We start from the raw sequence: 18,763 nt of genomic DNA on the forward strand, positions 1-18,763 counted from the left end.
GAGAATCCCAAGAAGGTTCCCAGCGAAGTCAGCACAGAATCACCCACTTCTTGAATGGACTTCTTCAGCTGGGCCAGGTGGGCTGACGGTCAAGAGGAGGAGAGTCACAGTCTGGCTGAGGGTCACCCACCTCTTGGAGCTTTGCAGCCCAGCTATCATCCAGGCTGTTCTCCTTCAGCTACCAGACCAGAGTGCCTCAGTCCATATTGACTACCTTTGAAAATTGATATTTTTTTTAAGTTGTTTTTCTTCTAAGTATTCCTTCCCTCCCAAATTTGATTAAAGATGATGGAGAGCAATGAAAATTTTCCCACTTTACCTCAAGTTCTGAAACCACAGAGGCTGTGCCCATAACAAGATTCTTAAATGAAGTATATTGCATATTGCATATATACTTGTGTATAATATATATGTTATATATATATATATACACATAAATTTTAAGTATACACTATATATGTGTATATATATATTTTTAAGTTATGAAGTCATGGCAAGGTCTGGGTGTAAGATCAGAGTCCTTTTTTGTTGACAAAGGCTATCTTTACCAGATGAAAATTATATCTGGACTACAAAATTTTGTTATTTAACACTTGGTTAAATTGCCACCTTCTTTTGATTGCTTGGTGGATAGAGAAAAATATGACTTCTAAATTTGAGATGTGGTCTAAACAAAGCTGACAATGTGTTTGGCTTCCTTTGGAACCTCTTCAAGGTCAACAATTTGTTAATTAGAATATCATTCTACTTAAATTTATTTTGGAACAAGGGATGAACTTGGGATACAAATGATACAAATTTGCATTCAAATCCGTCATGTGGGTACAACCCAAGTATTCTCCTTTCAGTTTAATTCTGTAGAAGTTTTATGAGAAATTTGTTTTAGTTTTAGTTCACCTAGCCAATGGGGGTTTCATATTTCAAATTTTTTTTTTCAATTTTTCTGTTTGGAAGACATCTGGCCCAAAAGAACATCGGTTCAAAGTGTTTGTTAGCAAATATTATTGCTTCTCTATGCTTAGATTTCCCAAATCAGTCTTGTTTCACCAGTTTGCACATTTGAAAGGACTCACCAGACTGCCTAGAATGTCTCCCATGAGACTTTAATCTAAAGACAAAAGGTACTGTGCAGCAAGAGTCAGTGCAGGCTAGCGTTGGAGACATTCCAATGCTCCTCATTGACCCAACCAGATACGTGAACCATGCTAGCTCTGGCTTGAACTGCCCAGATCTGTGCAAGAATCTCTCAGCATCTCCTTAAGTAGTCCAGGCAAGGCTTATTAAAGCAGTTAGGCTAGTTGCAAACTATTAGTCAAGAAACTGATATGGTGGCGGGGGGCTGGTCACCAAGGTAGTTTGGGATTCTAAACAGCACATTGTAAACCCCAATGTTCTTGTCTCAACCAGGAGTCAAAATCCAGACATTCATTCAGACATTCAGGAATCCCCAGGGATAAAGATTGAGGTTTCCCAGCACGGCTGCAAATTAACTCCATCTCTATAACATCTTTCTTCAACAAATATTTATTGAGCACCCACCACCTGCCAAGCATGTGGCAATGAACTCCCCAAGCTGTCTGAGACCTCACAGAGCTGACATTCTAATTATTTCCGAAGTTACAGTTTTAACACATTCAATGGAGAATTCTCAGTTAAAAGTGACCACGGAAAGTTGACATCATCTCTCAACTTCATTTTCCCCATTATAATTAACTTCCCTTCTCCATACCAAAACCCCTCTGACCCGCAAACTCAGGGGAGTTAATACACATTTAATTTAATGCCTCCGTCCTGAGGTTATGTGTTACCCAGCGATATGACACAATAACATTGAAGAGAAGGCTGTTAAATAGCAAAATTCAACCAAGTAATTTAAAAGATCCAATTGGCTTTATTGAACAGTTCATGAATCAAGCAGCACACATTCCAACAAAGAGAAAGGTGTTCCATCAAGCTACATACAGAAAAGGAAAGGCTTTCAAAGGCTGAGAGGGAGCAGAAAAAGGAAATTATTAGCAAAGAATGCATTGTTTTAGACAAGGTCATGATCCTGAGGGGGGATGGGAGGGGTCTATCAGTAAATTTCCTAGAGCTGACCAGGAAATTCCATGTTGACTGGTTAGAGGTTACATTATTGGTTAGGTGTTAAGTCTGGGTTTGCTGATGTGGGGATTTTTAACACAAGTGATTCCATTAGGGGCCCGTGGTTTTCTCCTTTACCAGGGCAAGCACAAAAGAATACATGCTATATGATTCTATTTATTGAAATATCAAAACCAGGAAAAACAAATCACTGATATTAGAAATCAATATGGTGGTTACCTTTGGGGATGTAATGGCTGGAGGAGAGCTCAAGGGCCATGTGCCTCTGAGCATCGGCACTTGTCTAATTTTTGATCTAGGAGAGGGTAATGTAGGTGTATTCCCTTCATGGTGATTTGCTGGACTGTCTGTTATGATTTATGCACTTTTGATAGTCCTCTAACTAAAATATCAACATTAAATCCCTGTCTCCAGCTCTGTTTTAGGGAGAACTTGGGCTGAGTCCATTAAAAGTTAATTTTAGAGGCGCCTGCGTGGCTCAGTCAGTTGGGTGTCCGACTTCGGCTCAGGTCATGACCTCACGGTTGGTGAGTTCAAGCCCTGCGTCAGGCTCTGTGCTGACAGTTCGGAGCCTGGCGACTGCTTCAGATTGTGTGTCTCCCTCTGTCACTGCCCCTCCCCCATTCATGCTCTGTCTCTCTGTCTCTGTCTCTGTCTCTGTCTCTCTCTTTCAAAAATAAACATTAAAAATTTTTAATTAAAATAAAGTTAATTTTAAAAATAAGGGTTCTGCATCCTCAATGCAAACAGATTACATATGAAGAGATTTACCTAATATGTAATATACACATAAATTGTCTTTGTGTTAATCAGTTTCTTCAGGCTGTCTATGCAGGGACAAAAAATTGCACCAGCATTGAAATTATCATTCCCGGTTTAAAAGGAAGGAACACAAACAAGCAAACAGCAGTCACCCACATAAGGGTTTGGGGGATTCAGCATTCCACATTTTTTTCTTAACTTTCTGGTTTCCAAGGAAATAGGACTCTGAATCTACTTCTAGCCCAAACTTAGCAGTAACCCCTTTATATATAGCTCTGCTTTGATTTAAGCCAATCAAAATACTACATTTAAAGTTTACCTAAATACCACCTTTCCTCAAATCCTAAGATAATTCCACCTCTTCCTCTGATTAGATGGTTCTTAGTTCCTATAAACCCTACCCGCCCCACAACACACACACTGGAACTGATGGTCAGAAGCGTTTTACAGATATACACATATATGCATATACTGCTGAATCATTTGGAAGTAAGTGTTCGACATCATGATAGTTGGTCCCTAGATACCCAGGGCATATCTAAGCCTAAAATTCTCCTATATAACCTTACCACTATAATTATATCCCAAAATTTATTAATATAATAATCCAGTATGTAGTTCCTCAGAAACTCTAAGATCAAGCTATAAATGTTGTATCTTTCTTGGGAAGGCATAACTGTAACAAATTCTCTTAAATAAATTAATCCTAATTATGTTTTAATGTTTATTATTTCATGAAAAAATTAGCCTAGATCTTGTGTTAGTCTGTCGTGGCACAGTTTAACCCATTTATATATTTCAGGTAGAGCAATGTTTCCCCAAGAAGCTGGGAAGTTGAATGCAGATATTGACTTATTCAGAGAGCCATAAACCTTGGCATGCCCATAAAACTGCTGTCTTTATCAGTTGGGCCACATTAAATTTGAAGGGAAATATTTCAAAACATTTTCAGATATAAGCCATTAAACAAATACCAATAATATATGTGGGACACAGATACCTCATTCTTTTTTATGGCTGAGCAATATTCCACTATATATATTTTCCATATATATACATATATACATTTCCATGTATATACATATATACATATATATGTACGTATATATGTATACATACACACACATATATACATATACCATATCTTCTTTATCCACTCATCTATCATTGAAGACTTAGGCTGCTTCCATAATTTGTCTATCATGAGTAATGCTGCAATAAACATAAGGGTGTATATATCTTTTCAAATTGGTATTTTCATATTCTTTGGGTAAATACTAGTGGAATTACTGGATCATATGGTAATCCTATTTTTAATTTTTTCGGAAACCTCTATCCTGTTTTCCACAGTGGCTGTACCAGTTTTCGTTCCCACCAACAGTGCAAGAATGCTCCGTTTTCTCCATATCCTCATCAACACTTGTTTCTTCTGTTTTTGACTTTAGTCATTCTGACAGGTGTGAGGTGATAGCTCATTCTGGCTTTGAACTGCATTTGCCTGATGAGTAGTGCTGTTGAACATCTTTTCCTGTGTCTGTTGGCCATCTGTATGTCTTCTCTAGAGAAACGTCTGTTCGTGTCTTGCCAATTTTTTAATTGGATTGTTTGTTTGTTGGTTGGTGTTGAGTTGAATAAATTCTTTGTATATTTTGGATACTAACCTTTTATTGGCTATGTAATTTCTAAATATCTTCTTCCATCCAGTAGACTGTCTTTTTGTTTAGTTGACAGTTTCCTTTGCTGTGTAAAAGCTTTTTATTTTTATGTAGTCCCAATGGTTTATTTTTGCTTTTGTTTCCCTTGTCTTAGGAGACAAATCTACGAAAATGTTGCTGTAGCCAATATCAGAGAAATTACTGCCTGTGCTCTCTTCTAAGATTTTTATGGCTTGCTTCAGGTCTCACATTTAGGTCTTTAATCCATTTTTAGTTTATTTCTCTGTATGATGTAAGAAAATGGTCCAGTTTCATTCTTTTGCATGTTGCTGTTCTGTTTTCCCAGCACCATTTGTTGAAGAGACTGTTTCCCATTGCATATTCTTGCCTCCTGTGTTAAAGATTAATTGACCATACAGTCATGGGTTTACTTCTGGATTCTCTCTCCTGTTCCATTGATGTATGTGTCTGTTTCTGTGCCAGTACCATTCTGTTTTGATTACTACTTTGTAGTGTATTTTGAAATCTGGAATTGTGATGTCTCCAGCTTTTTTCTTCACTTTCAAGATTGCTTTGGCTATTCAGGGTCTTTTGTGGTCCTGTACAAGGTTGAGGATTATTTGTTCTAGTCCTGTGAAACATGCTGTTGGTTTTTTGATAAGGATTGTATTAAATCTATAGATTGCTTTGGGTAGTATGGACATTTTAACAATATTTGTTCTCCTAACCCAGGAGCATGGAATATCTTTCCATTGGTTTGTGCTATCTTCAATTTCTGTCATGAGTGTTTTATAGTTTTCACAGTATAGGGTTTTTTTTTTTTTGCCTCCCTTGTTAAGTTTATTACTAGGTATTTTATTATTTTTGGTGCAATTGTAAACAATGGGATCACTTTAAATTTCTCTTTCTGCTACTTCATTATTAGTGGACAGAAATGCAACAGACTTCCGTATATGTGGAATACAAATAGAAAGCAAATGATCTGAGACTATTCCTTAGCTAAAACGAACAAGGTTTTATCCTATTAGATACGCCCTGTTGCCCACAGAGATCAGAGCCAGGGGACCATTTCTTCAAATCACAAAGATCCTACACACTTTAGTCCACTTAATTCTCGGTTGGAGGACCGTTTTCCCCTTTCTTACTGTCTACTACCTGCTTCTTCTTCATTATGTGAAGAAACTCTTCACTTATGTAGGATTGTCTCAGTCTTTGCCATGAACTAGCTTGTGCTGGGCTCTTGCCCTTCCTTCTCCAAATCCCTTGAAGGGTAGAGCAGGTGGTCAGGCTGTGTTTTCATCAGCAGACTTCTTGTTGCCCAAAAGCCATTTATCCCCAGCCTGTGAGCAAGACTAAAATTCTTGCAAGATAATATTTGTTTTTTTTTTCTTTCCCAGTCCAAGCATTTAGGACTTTCTTAGCTTTTTCCTCAAGATAACCTACTAATTAGAGATGAGGAAATAGCGGGGGAAGTACAGAAATATGTATAAATGGAGGAAGGAAAAGACTATTGTGTCTACTAGTTTATAACTTTTGTTTTCCAAAAGTCCAAAGAATAAGATACTGCTAAAGAGGTTATGATAAGTGCTCAGAAAGAGACAAGTTCCCAGTGTTTGGGTACACGAAGAGAAATGGAATGGAAGGAGTAGTCATGATAAAGAGAATAACAGATGTCCCTAGGGACTTGAAGAAGATTCCTGTTGTCCTGAAGAAGACAAGGGGGCAAATGCTTGGTGATGAAAGCTGAGAAGGCAGATGGGACCTGGATAAAACAACCAAGCTCCAGATGGCTGTTTGGGGTCCAAAGAGTTTGGGCCTTCTTATTTTCCAAGTAGAGATCCTTATCACAATGACCTGCTTTGATAGATGAACACCAAAATTACCCGCCAATCCAACTCTTCGTCACTTATACACGCCTGCTTTGCCAGCTCTGCCACAGGCAGAAGGGAGACTTCCCACCTCTTAGCAGAATAAGATAAGAAGAAATTAACTTGAGTGGCAGCAAGATGGTACAATAGGAAGCCTCAGGCCCCCATTCTTCCATGAAGACACCAAATTAACTATATATGGGCCAAAGTGCCTCGTGAGCTTTGTGGAAACCAGTTAAGTCACAGCATCTCAGGCAAACCCAAAGCCAAGGAAAGATGCATCCAAGTGTGTGAAAAAGCATGTGATATATTACCCACCCTGGCACAGCGTGGTATGATGGGGAGAAAACTCTCCTCCAGCTCTTTCCTCAGGAGGGAAGGAACAGTGGAGGCAGAGTATGTGTCTAGTATTCGGGATTTTCAAGGGGCTTCCAGAGAGATTGGTTTCTGTCTCACTGGATTCAGAGTGCCGATGGAAACTGGCAGTTTGGCTGCAAGGTTGAAGGTCACTAAGAACAAAGGCAACCACTGCGGCTTGTCATAGCGGCAGTGACTGTAGTACCTCAGACAGACATCAGGGGAAGAAGATGTATGGGCTCCAAAGAGGAAGTGAGCAAACCTCTTTAACTGGGGGGTCTACATGTACAAGCCCAGAGAAGACGCATCTCAGAAAAGGTTGGAGGGGTCCCCAGAATCTCTAGCCATGCTGATTGGCAAAGGTCTTCCCCGTTATGAAGCCAGTTTGAAAGACTGGAGGAGGTGGCTTTTTTTTTTAATGTCCAAATCTCAAAAAAGGTCACAAAGCAAAGAGAGGAACAGGAAAGCATGGACCAACCAAACCAAAGTAAATCTTTAGAAACTGACCCTAAAGAAAAGAAGGTCTATGGGTTACTTTATCCCAAAAAGATTCCACACTCATTATTTATTGCATCATTATTCCCAATAGCAAAGAGGTGGAAACAACCCAAATACCCACTGGCAGGTGAATGGATAAACCAGAAGTGGCACATGCATACAGTGGAATATTATGCAGCATTAAACAAGAAGGAGATTCTATCACACGCTACAATGTGGATGAAGCTTGAGGACATCATGCTACGTGAAATATGCCGGTCAAAAGAGGACAAACGTTGTACGATTCTATGGCTGTGAGGACTCTAAAGTAATCAAATTCATAGAAACAGGAAGCTGAATGATAGTTGCCAGGGGCTGAGGGTGGAGGAAATGGGAAGTTGTCATTCAATAGGTATAGAGCTTCCGTTTTACAGAAAAACGTTCTAGACATCTGTTGCATGACAATGTGAATGTACTTAACACTAGTGAACTGTAAATTTTATGTGGTTATATAAATATAAATATAATTATAAATATAAATATAGATAAAATATAAAAACTAAATGGAGTGCCTGGGTGGCTCAGTTGGTTGAGTGTCCTCTTGATTTCGGCTCAGGTCATGGTCCCAGGATCGGGGATCGAGCCCTGCATTGGGCCCTGCACTGGGTGTGGAGCCTGCTTAAGATTCTCTCTCTCTCACTCTGCCCTCCACTCAAATAAATGCCATACAATAAGATAAATAAATAAATGCAATTTTGAAAATAAATAAATAAAAATAATAAAAATTTTAAAAATTAAAAATTAAATCAGTGAGTTAAATAGCAACAATGATTCATCTCTTGCATACTTGCCTTTGCACAGAAGTCACAGAAAAAAACCTTTTTGCTTCTAGATCAATGCTTTCTCAATGAGGAGATTTTAGTCTCCTCTCCACTGGGGGACGTTTGGCAATATCTGGTGACATTTCTAGTTATCACATCTGGGGTAGGCAGTGTTACTGGCATCTAGAGAGTGCAGGACTCCCCTGCCCTGCAAAAAAGAATTATCCAACCCAAAATGACATTAGTGCTTCTCCGGAGAAGAGATGTCCTAAATTATTAATCACAGGTGTTACTGCTCTGTCAGTCCTTTCCCTCCAAGTTGGATTGGTGGAGTCCAGACTCTGGAAACGAGAGATGGTCAAGGCAGGATGGGTCTAAGTCGAGAAAACAGAGAGAAGAGTCTCTTGTTCAGATATTACTGAAGCCCAAAAGAAAAATGAGGAGGAGAATGCAGTGGGTAGAGGGAGGCAGGGAGGGAGATTGGAATTGGGTGTTTGAATGGTGTGGATATTGGAGGGAAGACAGGAGATAAAGCCCTTTTGGACTACCACTCTGTATGGTCCGGTACTAAGCACCTTGCACGTGTTGTTTCATGCAATCCTGTAACTCGTCTGCGATTATTTGAAGCTATAATTGTATAGAGAGGAAGACAGACTGTAGAGGGAGTCTTTGCTTGGTTGATAGAATTAATTGGTTATTAGCAAGAGTCTGTTCCTTCTCTCAGACTCATCTCTCGAGTTTAACACAAGAGAATTGCATTAGTAATCTGTGCCATCTAGTTCTGGGAACTAAGCTAACCTTAATGGTGTTTCTTAACTCTTTCCTTTAATGTGTGGAGTTAAGTGCAGAACCCAGAATCCCTTGAGGTGACAGTGATGGGTTGCAACTGTGTTCCCATGGTTCCTTCTGGCTCTCCCCCAAGGGAAAGAGGAAGCTTATGGAATGGGGCTGTTCAGCCTCTATGACTGGCTCCAGTGCTGGCATCCTGAGCCAGCACCCTGATATATCAAAGTTGGCTTCCAAAGAACGTCCATCTGGATGCTTGAGGGTGCATAGGACCCCTCTGCTTCACAAAAGCATCCCAAGTCTGAGTTTGTTAAATCTGTGCAGGTCCTTCCCCAACTACGCCCCCATCTGGTTTCACCACTTCCTAGAAGTGTCCAACCTTTCTGGGACACAGAGATCCATTGCTAGAGAGAGAGAAACCAGAAAAGAAAGACCACCCTATAGCAGGCAGCATCTAGGCAGTGGGTGCTGAGAGGCTGGTTCAGCCTGTCCAGAGCCTAAGGAACTGGAAAAAGAAAAATTTACATAAGTAACAAAAACATTTTTTCTATATTCTATTATTACTGTTATTACTTATATATTATTGAATGCCTCTTGAAATCAGCATAGTCATTATCACTATTATTATGACTATAGTTAGCTATATGTTATTTAATATTATTATTTATCAATATCACTATCATGATCAATGTTACTATTATTGAATGCCTCTTGGAAACAGTAAAGGCCTTCTATAAATATTTTCTCTAAACTGATTCATAGCAAATCTCCAGTGTTGGTACTGTTGCCCTGTTTAAGAAACTTGAAAACTGAGGCAGAGAAGAACACCGACTTGTCTGATAACACAGAGCTAGGAAGTGTTGGGGTGGCAATGCACACACAGAGCTCAGAGAATCTCACGTTCTCCCAATCTTTAGGTTTTCTACTGGAGACTTTGCTGAAGATGCTAAGAGTTTGGGGAAAAAAGGAAGTGCAAGCACATTTCACAAATCCACAATCTGTAAGTATCACATCCTGTGTGGCTATAAACTCTGGACTGAGGAAGGGCTGGTGATTTTCAAAAGGTGAAGACCAGTAGAAAATTCTACAGGACTGTGTGAGAACCGAGAGTCTCCTGGGAGTTTGAGAGACCTCAGCTGCAACCAACAGGCTGGTCCACGGGCACAGGTAGGCAATGTCCAGAGACTGTTTTCAACTTCTGACTCCCCTGCTGTGCCTCCCTTAGAGGGGATATTGGATTGGAAGCTCCTGGAGAGAAGTTAAGAGGCACCAGATTATTTTGGAAATAGAGCAGGCAGAGGGAAGGAGTTCTGGATTAACTCTTGCTGCTGTTTTCTAACTGTGTGATCTCAGTGAGTCCCTTACCTGAGGTCACATGATCAATGAGAGCACAGCTCTTGCCCCTTCAACTGTTCTTGGGCCTTGTACAAACTGGACAGTCCAGGGGCTGAGAACGGTGCTATGAGCAGAGATGCAGGCTGAGCTCGTCGCTAATACTGCAGGCAGTTTGGTCACTTGAGGCTGGCAAGTGGAAGGCTCGGGCCTGGAACCTGGCTTTCATGACTCTGGTCCTGTTACCGTATTTCTACATGCTGCTGCCTCTCCAGAATGAGTCAACACAGGCACAGGCTGCTGTTGCCAGGTGGAAAGGATGAAGGGGTCACACGATCTAGTTAATTGTGCAAAGGCTCCATACTCAGGGGGAGCTGGGGTCCAGTCCCAGCTCTACAGCTCTCCAGTTATGTGAACATGCCTGAGTAATCATCATAACTGCAAATATCTCTTCGGCATTAACTCTTTGCCATGGGTTTTATTTCCCTTCACAACAAGCTTTTTGATTCCGAGTTTCCCTCACTATGGCATGGTTTTGGTAACTAAAGAACCAACTAACCTACAGGGTTGTTGTAAGGATTAAAAAGGCATTATAGGGTGGGGGCACCCGGCTGGCTCAGTCCATAGAGCATGTGACTCTTGATCTCGGGGTCATGAGTTCAAGCCCCATTTTGGGTATAGAGATTACTTTAAAAAAAAAGGCACTGGAGGATAATGTCTAATAAAATACAACTTAAAAATACTTGGGATTAATCCTAATAAGTATTATTATTGGGCTAAAAAATGAACAGTTAGGTAGCGTGAGAAGTACAGAACCCGAATAGGAAAACGCTGATGAATAGAACCCTTCCTGCATCTCATAACTGGTAGGGACGTTTGAGGGTGAAATTCTTGGAATATTTGGCTATTCATTTGTTGTGAGTAGAACCAGGGGAGAGATTTCAACGTATTGCAAGTTTTATGTGACCATCTGCCTCTCGAGATTGGTGTGCCAAACGCCGTTGGGAAACAAATATTCATGATGCCAAGTATTTGTGGTTTTCACCGCTGCATGCTGTATAAATTCCCTTCCCTAAAAGAATAGGTCAAGTCCAGACTAATGGGCAAATACTGATTTAGTAAATAACTAGCTTAATCAAACCCCCCTTACCCCCCGTTAACCTTATTTATAATAATACGTGCCTATTTATGTCCTGCCAAACCCCAAAAACAAGACTAGACCGTACCTCCCAATTTTGGGAGGCCTGAGAGCTCTATACTTTTTAAGAACTGAATGTGTTTATTTTCTCTTCCAGGGTTTGTGGCACAATCATGCTATCACGGTCCATGACCAATGAGGCCATTGCAGTTCTGACACCAAATGGCATCAGCTTCCCCCAAACACGGGAACCTAAACCCACCAACCAGAGGCAATACAACCTCAAGAAACAACTAAAGGCAGAGGTCAAAGTTCTTGGGGTAAGCCCAATTCAGAACGTGCTGGAATGGGATGGGGAGGGGGGCGGGGTACAGGAAAGAAACCGTAGTCTTTAGACTACGCCATGGTGGCTCTTAAGTTTTGCCAGAGGGACTCTGGGTTCATGAGTAGTCCAATGGAAGCCACTTGTAGAGCCATCCAAACCTTCCCCAGACGTAAGATGATATTAAAAATGTTTTTCCCCTCTTCTGAATACTAGCAGTTGAGTCTTTGTTGATGTTTCCATAGTTTTGCAATAGCACACTCCTCTTTTTATAAAAAATCACTTTCTCTTTTTATTGTTTTTAATGTTTCATTTATTTCTAGTAGAGAGAGAGAGAGAGAGAGAGAGAGTATGGGCAGGGTAGGGGCAGAGATAGAGTGAGACACAAAATCTGAAGCAGGCTCCAGGCCCTGAGCTGTCAGCACTGAGCCTGATGCAGGGCTCGAACTCATGAACCACAAGATTGTGGCCTGAGCCAAAGTCAGACGCTCAACTGACTGAGTCACCCGGGAGCCCCAAAATCACTCTCTTGAAGTGTAATCAGGGTACAAAAAGCCATATGTCTACATGTTTTACCAGAGTAATGGTGATAAATAATTCCATATTTTATGTATGTTTTTTTCTATGTGTTCACCAATTGCATGCTTAGGCAACCTGACTGATGTTTTTGAAGGGAATTTTTCCCTCACCACAAATCATGAGAAAAATAAACTTCTCTCCCCTCTTTTATCCTTCCCTTCTGAGAACAGGGATGATATGTGTCTTTTGTTAGCTTCTCTCCTCTCATGCATGATTTGCCAGAGCTCTGCGGACTGAAGGGAGGAGAGCTGGGAGGGATATATGTAGGACTGGAATTATCTCTGCAGTTATATGATCTAAGGCTGCAGAACCTGGGGGGACCCATTGCCTTGCCTCAAATACATGATCCTGTGGGGTACTATGAGGTTCGTGGGACATAATGTTTGGAAAACTGCTTGGCAAATATTCACAGGGCTGGAAATATCTGCGGCGGGTGTCAAGGAGGCAACCTTGGCTACTTGGAAGCCAAGATCCACAGCTGTAGGGACGTGGACTGGAGGGGTCAAGGAGCCGACCGGAGGGTCAGGTTCTCTGTTGTGTCCAGCAGGGTGTGGGAGATGAAGGGAGGGACTTCCACATCACCAGTGCCAAGGCGGTGTGAGGGCTCTCAGATCGCCCCTGTTTCCATAAGAGACAGGAGAGTTGGTAGTAACAGAATGAGAGAGCCAGGGAAAACAGTCCAACACTGAGCCGGGAGCAAGGCCCATGAGCCAGAGAGGCAGAGATGCTCGAAGGCTTGCTGAACACCTGCCAGATGGCCCGAGACTATAGTTTTCTGTGACACAGCAGCATCTCCTCCAACGTCTTTGTGGAGCCCCCACCCCAGACCTTTTACAGTGTCTGTATCCTTGCTGGGATCCTGTAGACGGTGATGATGTGCGAGGACCCTGGGAGAGATAGAGAGGCTTTGCCTCTCCAAATGCTGACTTTAATCCTCTGTCTCCCTTCTTCTTCTTCCAACAGGCTATTCAGATCCTGTGCGGGGTGATGGTGTTGAGTTTGGGGATCATTTTGGTATCTGTTCCGTCCTCTCCATCCTTTACCCCGGTGTTTTCCACCCTTTTGAAGTCTGCTTACCCATTCATGGGAGGCTTGTGTGTGAGTAGAGATCCTTAGGAGGACAAGCGGGGTGGAAGTGGGAAGAAGATGCCAGGAGGGCAGGCTGTGCACCTGTCAGCTCACTGTGTGCCGGGAGCAAGGGGTCAATGGTAGAACATGTTTCCCTGTGTGTATAGCCCAGGGAAGAGTTGAGTCGGGTGGGATAGCAGGAGTCACCTGATTGGTTGGCTCAAATAATCATTTCTTCTGAAGATCACCTTACTTTTCATCTCATCACCTTGTGGCTAACACTGCGGCTTCGTGTATACGTAGAAACTGACCTCACCGTTGTCTCTCCTTTCTGAGTAGTTTGTCATTTCTGGAACTCTGTCAGTCATCATGGAGAAAAAGTCAACTAAGCCTTTGGTGAGTATAAGAACTCTGACCCACTAATGAGGGATCGAAATGAAATTTAGGGAGAACTCTCCAGGGTCAATGTCTCCACCTTGCAGGTTCAGAGCAGATATTTATCAGAGTCAGGAACTGAGTCTGGATTATCCATATTCCTGTCCAGTGCACCCTCAGTCACAGACTTCATTCAGGGTACTGTCTTATACTCTAGATCAGTGCCCAGGAATCTATTCTAGAAAAAGTCTGCCTCCTTATAATGCACTTTTGACGGTGACTGGACTTTAAATTTAAGTCTTCAGGGACGAAGACGGTGACAGTGCTACAAAGAGGTGTATGTGTTGTGGATTCTGTCCAAACCCTTGAGAAAAGCCAGTCAAAATTGTTATGTGGGGAATTCTCTCTCATTCTTTTATCTATCTGATCTAAAACTCAATACTTTTGGAGGATCTGAGTATAAACTCTCGAGTCCTAAAAGGTGTAATTATTGGTATTGGATAAAAAAAAAACAAATTTTCCTGCGTTTAACTCTTCCAGGAAAGCCAGGATTGGGAGTGGCAGGGAGAGGAAAGATGGATTGTAGGGAGGTTTCTAATCTGTAAAGTTTCACTAAATCTTCACTCAATCCTAGGTCCCTCAAGTAGTTTGATGTTGGGGGTCACATGTGAGAATGCCATAGAACAAAGTAGCAGAGAAACTCCATTTGGAAGCTCTGCTTAAAAAAAAAAATCTCCTGAAGGCAGCAGGAAATTAGAGTGAGTGCTCAGGACAATGCCAATCCCCCCCTCTCTCTCTCTTTCTCTCTCTCTCTCTCTCTCTCACTCTCTCTCTCATCAGACTTTAGAGTTTGATTACTCGGAACCCTTACCTAGCCCCCAAGCTGCTAGATCAGTGCTGTCCTATAGAATTTACTGGAATAGCAGAGATGAAGCAATCACACTGCCAGTCACATGTTGCAACTGAGAACCGGAAATGTGGCCAGTGAAATAGACAAACTGAACTTCAAATTTTATTTCAGTTTACTTTAAATATAAGTAGCCCATGTGGCTAGTGACAACCGTATTGGATAATGTTTCTAGGGGCGCCCGGGGGGCTCAGTCGGTTAAGCATCCAACTCTTGACCTCGGCTCAGGTCATGATCTCATGGTTCGTGGGATCAAGCCCCGCACTGGGCTCTGTGCCGACAGTGCAGAGCCTGCTTGGGATTCTCTCTCTCATTTCCTTCTGCCCCTCCCACACATGCACATGCTTGCTCACTCTCCCTCTCTCTCAAAATAAATAAATATTTTTTTAAAGACTAACGTTTCTAGATTACCAGGGAAGCTTATGGGACTCTTACCCCAGAGAAGAGCAACACCAGAGTGAACAGAGCAGCAAACTCAAGGCCATGGGGGTGTGGGCTTTGGGTGCACTCAGGCTCACCAAGTCATGAATCTTGTAGTGAATTCTACTGTGTTCACACATTATACCAGCCCTTTCTGAGGTGGAGGGAGAGTGCTGTCCCAGAACAAACCTAAATTATTCTAAGAAACCTATACTCTAGAAATCAGGTTATCAGGAGGCCCAGGAGCGTGCACCTTAGTCATTATTTTAGGGAATGGGGGTTAGGAGGAGAAAAATGCCCTGCCTATTCTCTACTGTGCCCGAAATCTCCAACTGCTGAGCCCCTAAAGGAAGAGAAACCTAGACAGGATTATGTGATATTCTAATTTGTGGCTACTGGGAGTTCCCTGGACCACACTCACCTATAAATATAGCTTTCAGGATCATCCTTGCTCGAGTCCCCTTTCCTGTGAGTTGGGGTAGAAGAGACCACATCTCTGAGCTCAGTGTATTTGTTGCCCTCACTCACTCCGTACATGTGGAAACGAGACCCAGAGTGGAAAATGGAACTGGGGAACGGAGCACTCAGGAAAACTGAGAGGGTCGCAGGCAAAGCTACTACCATGATGTCAGCTTCCTAACATCCCTGCCTCACCCTGCCACTCACATGCTACACCATCCTCGGGCCTAAGACTAGAACTTTTCTATATACTCCTTCATACAGAGCTCTGGGTGCGACCACTCATTCATACAGAGCCCTGGGTCTGTCCACTCCAGGGCTCACCTAAGCCTGACTACACTATGTCCCCATATTCCTATCTGGGTGGCTGGGCATTGAAGAAGGTGGGGTGCAAGGAGGAGCGCCTTGCTTCATCTGGCTCCTCTGTGTGGCTGATGCTTCCACCAGGAGTTTCTGGATGAGTTGGGGGAGAAAGAAATCACATCTGCCTTTGGTCATACCTTTTAGGGGATTCTGTAGACACGGCCTCAGGAAGCCCAGCCATCAGTCCTGGGTAAAGAATTCAGGAGAGGAATATTCTCTGTCACCTACTGAAGTCCTACGTGGGGAGAAACATTTCATTTATTCATTCACCTAGCCAAGATGTACCTTCTAGGTTCAGAGATGTTGCTAAGTGCTGGGGAGACATACAGGTTTTAAGTCTACCCATGCTAGACTTCCTGAAGGACACAGATTAGAAAGTAAGGTTCTGCAATGCATTGGCAGAGAGGGATGATAGAATGTTGGTTGCTCATCGGAAGTGATTCTTACTCAGCATTTGTCTGTCAGGTTCAGAGCAGCGTGGTTGCAAACATTCTGAGCTCTCTATGTGCTCTGGTGGGTTTCATTCTCCTCTCTGTCACGTTGGTTGCTGTGGATCCTGCCTTTCGGAAGTGTACCTTCAACAAAGAGCAAAGAAAACCTGAATGGACTACATTTAGCTATTTTATTAACCCATATATGGACAAACAATGCATCACGGCCAAAACCACTCTGACTGTAAGTATTTTTAGATGGGTTGTTCCAGTCATATGAGGTTTCTGAAAGCCTTGACTTGTCGTTACCCCTTCTTTTGAAAATCTGTCTAACTCTTTCTGGTTTGGGCATCTGGGGGAAGGCCAAGGCTCTGTCTTCCCAAAGAGGGGGGCACTGCCCGACTGAGATGACAGGGTAGGCTCTGGGGCAGTGAAATGGAGTAGAACAGGCAATGACAAATAAAGGTGATAAGGAAAAGCTAAAACTTACCTTGATAGAGTTTCTTAATAATCAAAGTAATTCTGTTGTTAGAATCATAAAATAGGAGTTTGCCAAACCAAAAATCTTGGCACGAGGAAAGGTAAATTCAGAAAGGCAAAGACAGCAGGAAGATGTAAGTGATCAGGAAGCACGGAAAGTATGTGTACTAGGGTGTTAACTTGGCCTGAGCAGACATCAGGCCCAGCACTGAGAAGTAGAGGGTAGGAACTGTGACCCTGGAGGTGAGGGCTTCTCCTTCCGGTGACTGCAGTGATGAACAGTATTGATGGAGTGAGAAAGCAGCATCATTGCTCTTTGTTATAACTTACAGAGGTGGAATTTATTAAATTGAGAAATATATATAGGAGGATGGAGAATGGCAACCAATAACAATTGCCACTGTTAGGGAAAAGAAAGCAATGGAGTTTAGCTAATAGAAATAATGTCTTAGGTTGGAGCATTGAAGGGTATGTGTGTGGTCAGAAAACCCTGAGAAAGACACGAATAAAGGGGCTCCAGAATATCTGTTGTCCTGCAGTCACAAAAGTGGGTGATGTCAAGGACACAGCTGGAGGATGGCCAGAGCTGGTCAAGCACGTGCTTGCACACCACTCCTTATGGAGCTGGCCCAAGGAACTTGCTTCCCTCCAGGTTCGTGATATGATCATGGGGAAAAGGTACCTGCAAATGAGGTTGGCAGTAATTGACATAAACCCACACTTGGTGGAGCCAGCTCATGGTGAGAATCATCCTGGAGAGAGAAGTTTAGGAGGGATTTGTATAATGAATCAAGTATGAATTGGTGAGGGATAATTTTGCTTTATAAATAAAGGGACTATAGTGAGCTTGCTGGCTAGGACATTTTCTCGTTAACGTCCACGAGTTGCGTTTCCTCTTCCACTGTGTGTAAATAGACGAGAAGTTTGTGCAGTCACATTTGCTCTCCTGTCCTATCATCTCGCCAGATTTGCATGAAGGCTGCCTCAGGACAGAAATGGTAGAACCTAGTCTCTTGGTGGAGCATCTTTTTTGAGTTGGTTTGCTTTGTCAGTGAGGGTGGCGGCTTTGTTTATGCTGTGTTTATTGCCTTGATTGTTCTTTCTAACTCTCACAGACATCAAGAAAGGCTAAGAAAGCCCATCCAGAGGGGGTGTTAATATTGACTTTTACAAAGGACTTGCACCAATAAGGTCAAAACCTCATTGGTTCTCAGATCCCCCCTGAGAAGGAAGTATCATGGTGCACATTTGATAAATGAGGAAACAAGCTAGAGAAGTAGAGACTTCGGGCCCACTCAGCTGCTTAAGCGGTAGAGGTGAGGCTGAGGCAAGAATGGGAGCTGGCCTTTCCCAGCCCTGGGAGTTATTATACCACTAGCTGAGTCAACGATGTAATCAGATACAGCTATGTCTCCGAGCGAAACGTACAGTGCACAAAGTGGATTATGTGTAGCTGATGTAATTACAGTTCATCCTCCCTCTCAAGGGTCTAAATAAGCAAAGGGATTAAACTAAGCCAATTGCTAGGCTGGGCAGGAGCAGTGTGCTCTTCACTCTGTGATGGTTGAGGCCTTCATCCCTACAATCGCCGCCCAACAAGGGATGAGGGCTTCAGTTGACTCAAGCACTGCCAATCTTGTATTTCCTCCACTGCAGGGAACTCTGTCTGTGATGCTGATTTACACGGCGCTGGAGTTCTGCCTGGCTGCGCTCTCTGCCATGATTTGGTGGAAACAGGCTCACTCTGACTTCCCTGGGGTGAGTGTGCTGGCCGGCCTTCCCGAGTCCTGCCAGGTGTATTTCAGGTTCAGGGTTGTGTTGAGTGATGTCAGCTAGAGTGACTGACGGGCTGGCAGTTGTCGGTCATGAGATATACATCGGAGCTGGTTTGATGGGGATGGAAGACAGATGAGGAAAGCAGATAATGACTGGGGAGCTGACTGGCTGAGGGTCAACCAAATGGAATGGTTGAACCTGAAAAATGGACCAGTTCGGTGTCCTATCTTGTAAATGCAGAAACCTGGAAGTTAAGTGGCCTGCCTGGCATTGTGTGTGAGTCC

General features: G+C 42.7%; 1 protein-coding gene across 1 annotated transcript; it reads left to right on the top strand.

Moving 5' to 3' along the window:
• The first annotated feature begins 9,737 nt into the window (after positions 1 to 9,737).
• MS4A6A (membrane spanning 4-domains A6A) lies at positions 9,738 to 18,451 on the top strand. The gene is made up of 7 exons (XM_027045127.2): positions 9,738 to 9,996; positions 11,457 to 11,619; positions 13,164 to 13,298; positions 13,608 to 13,664; positions 16,258 to 16,467; positions 17,356 to 17,443; positions 18,360 to 18,451. Exons 2-7 carry the CDS (start codon positions 11,473 to 11,475, stop codon positions 18,449 to 18,451), a joined length of 729 nt encoding a protein of 242 aa, XP_026900928.2. The 5' UTR covers positions 9,738 to 9,996; positions 11,457 to 11,472.
• The last annotated feature ends 312 nt before the right edge of the window (positions 18,452 to 18,763 follow it).

The sequence above is a fragment of the Acinonyx jubatus genome, chromosome D1 (assembly GCF_027475565.1).
Source record: "Acinonyx jubatus isolate Ajub_Pintada_27869175 chromosome D1, VMU_Ajub_asm_v1.0, whole genome shotgun sequence".
In the NCBI taxonomy this organism is placed as follows: Eukaryota; Metazoa; Chordata; class Mammalia; order Carnivora; family Felidae; genus Acinonyx; species Acinonyx jubatus.

Bases quoted from the DNA above. Each gene is read 5' to 3' on its own strand.
- MS4A6A (XM_027045127.2), top strand. From the start codon at position 11,473: ATGCTATCACGGTCCATGACCAATGAGGCCATTGCAGTTCTGACACCA. The intron at 11,620-13,163 runs GTAAGCCCAATT...TTCTTCCAACAG, and splicing joins CAGAGGTCAAAGTTCTTGGG to GCTATTCAGATCCTGTGCGG. The intron at 17,444-18,359 runs GTGAGAATCATC...CCTCCACTGCAG, and splicing joins CTTGGTGGAGCCAGCTCATG to GGAACTCTGTCTGTGATGCT.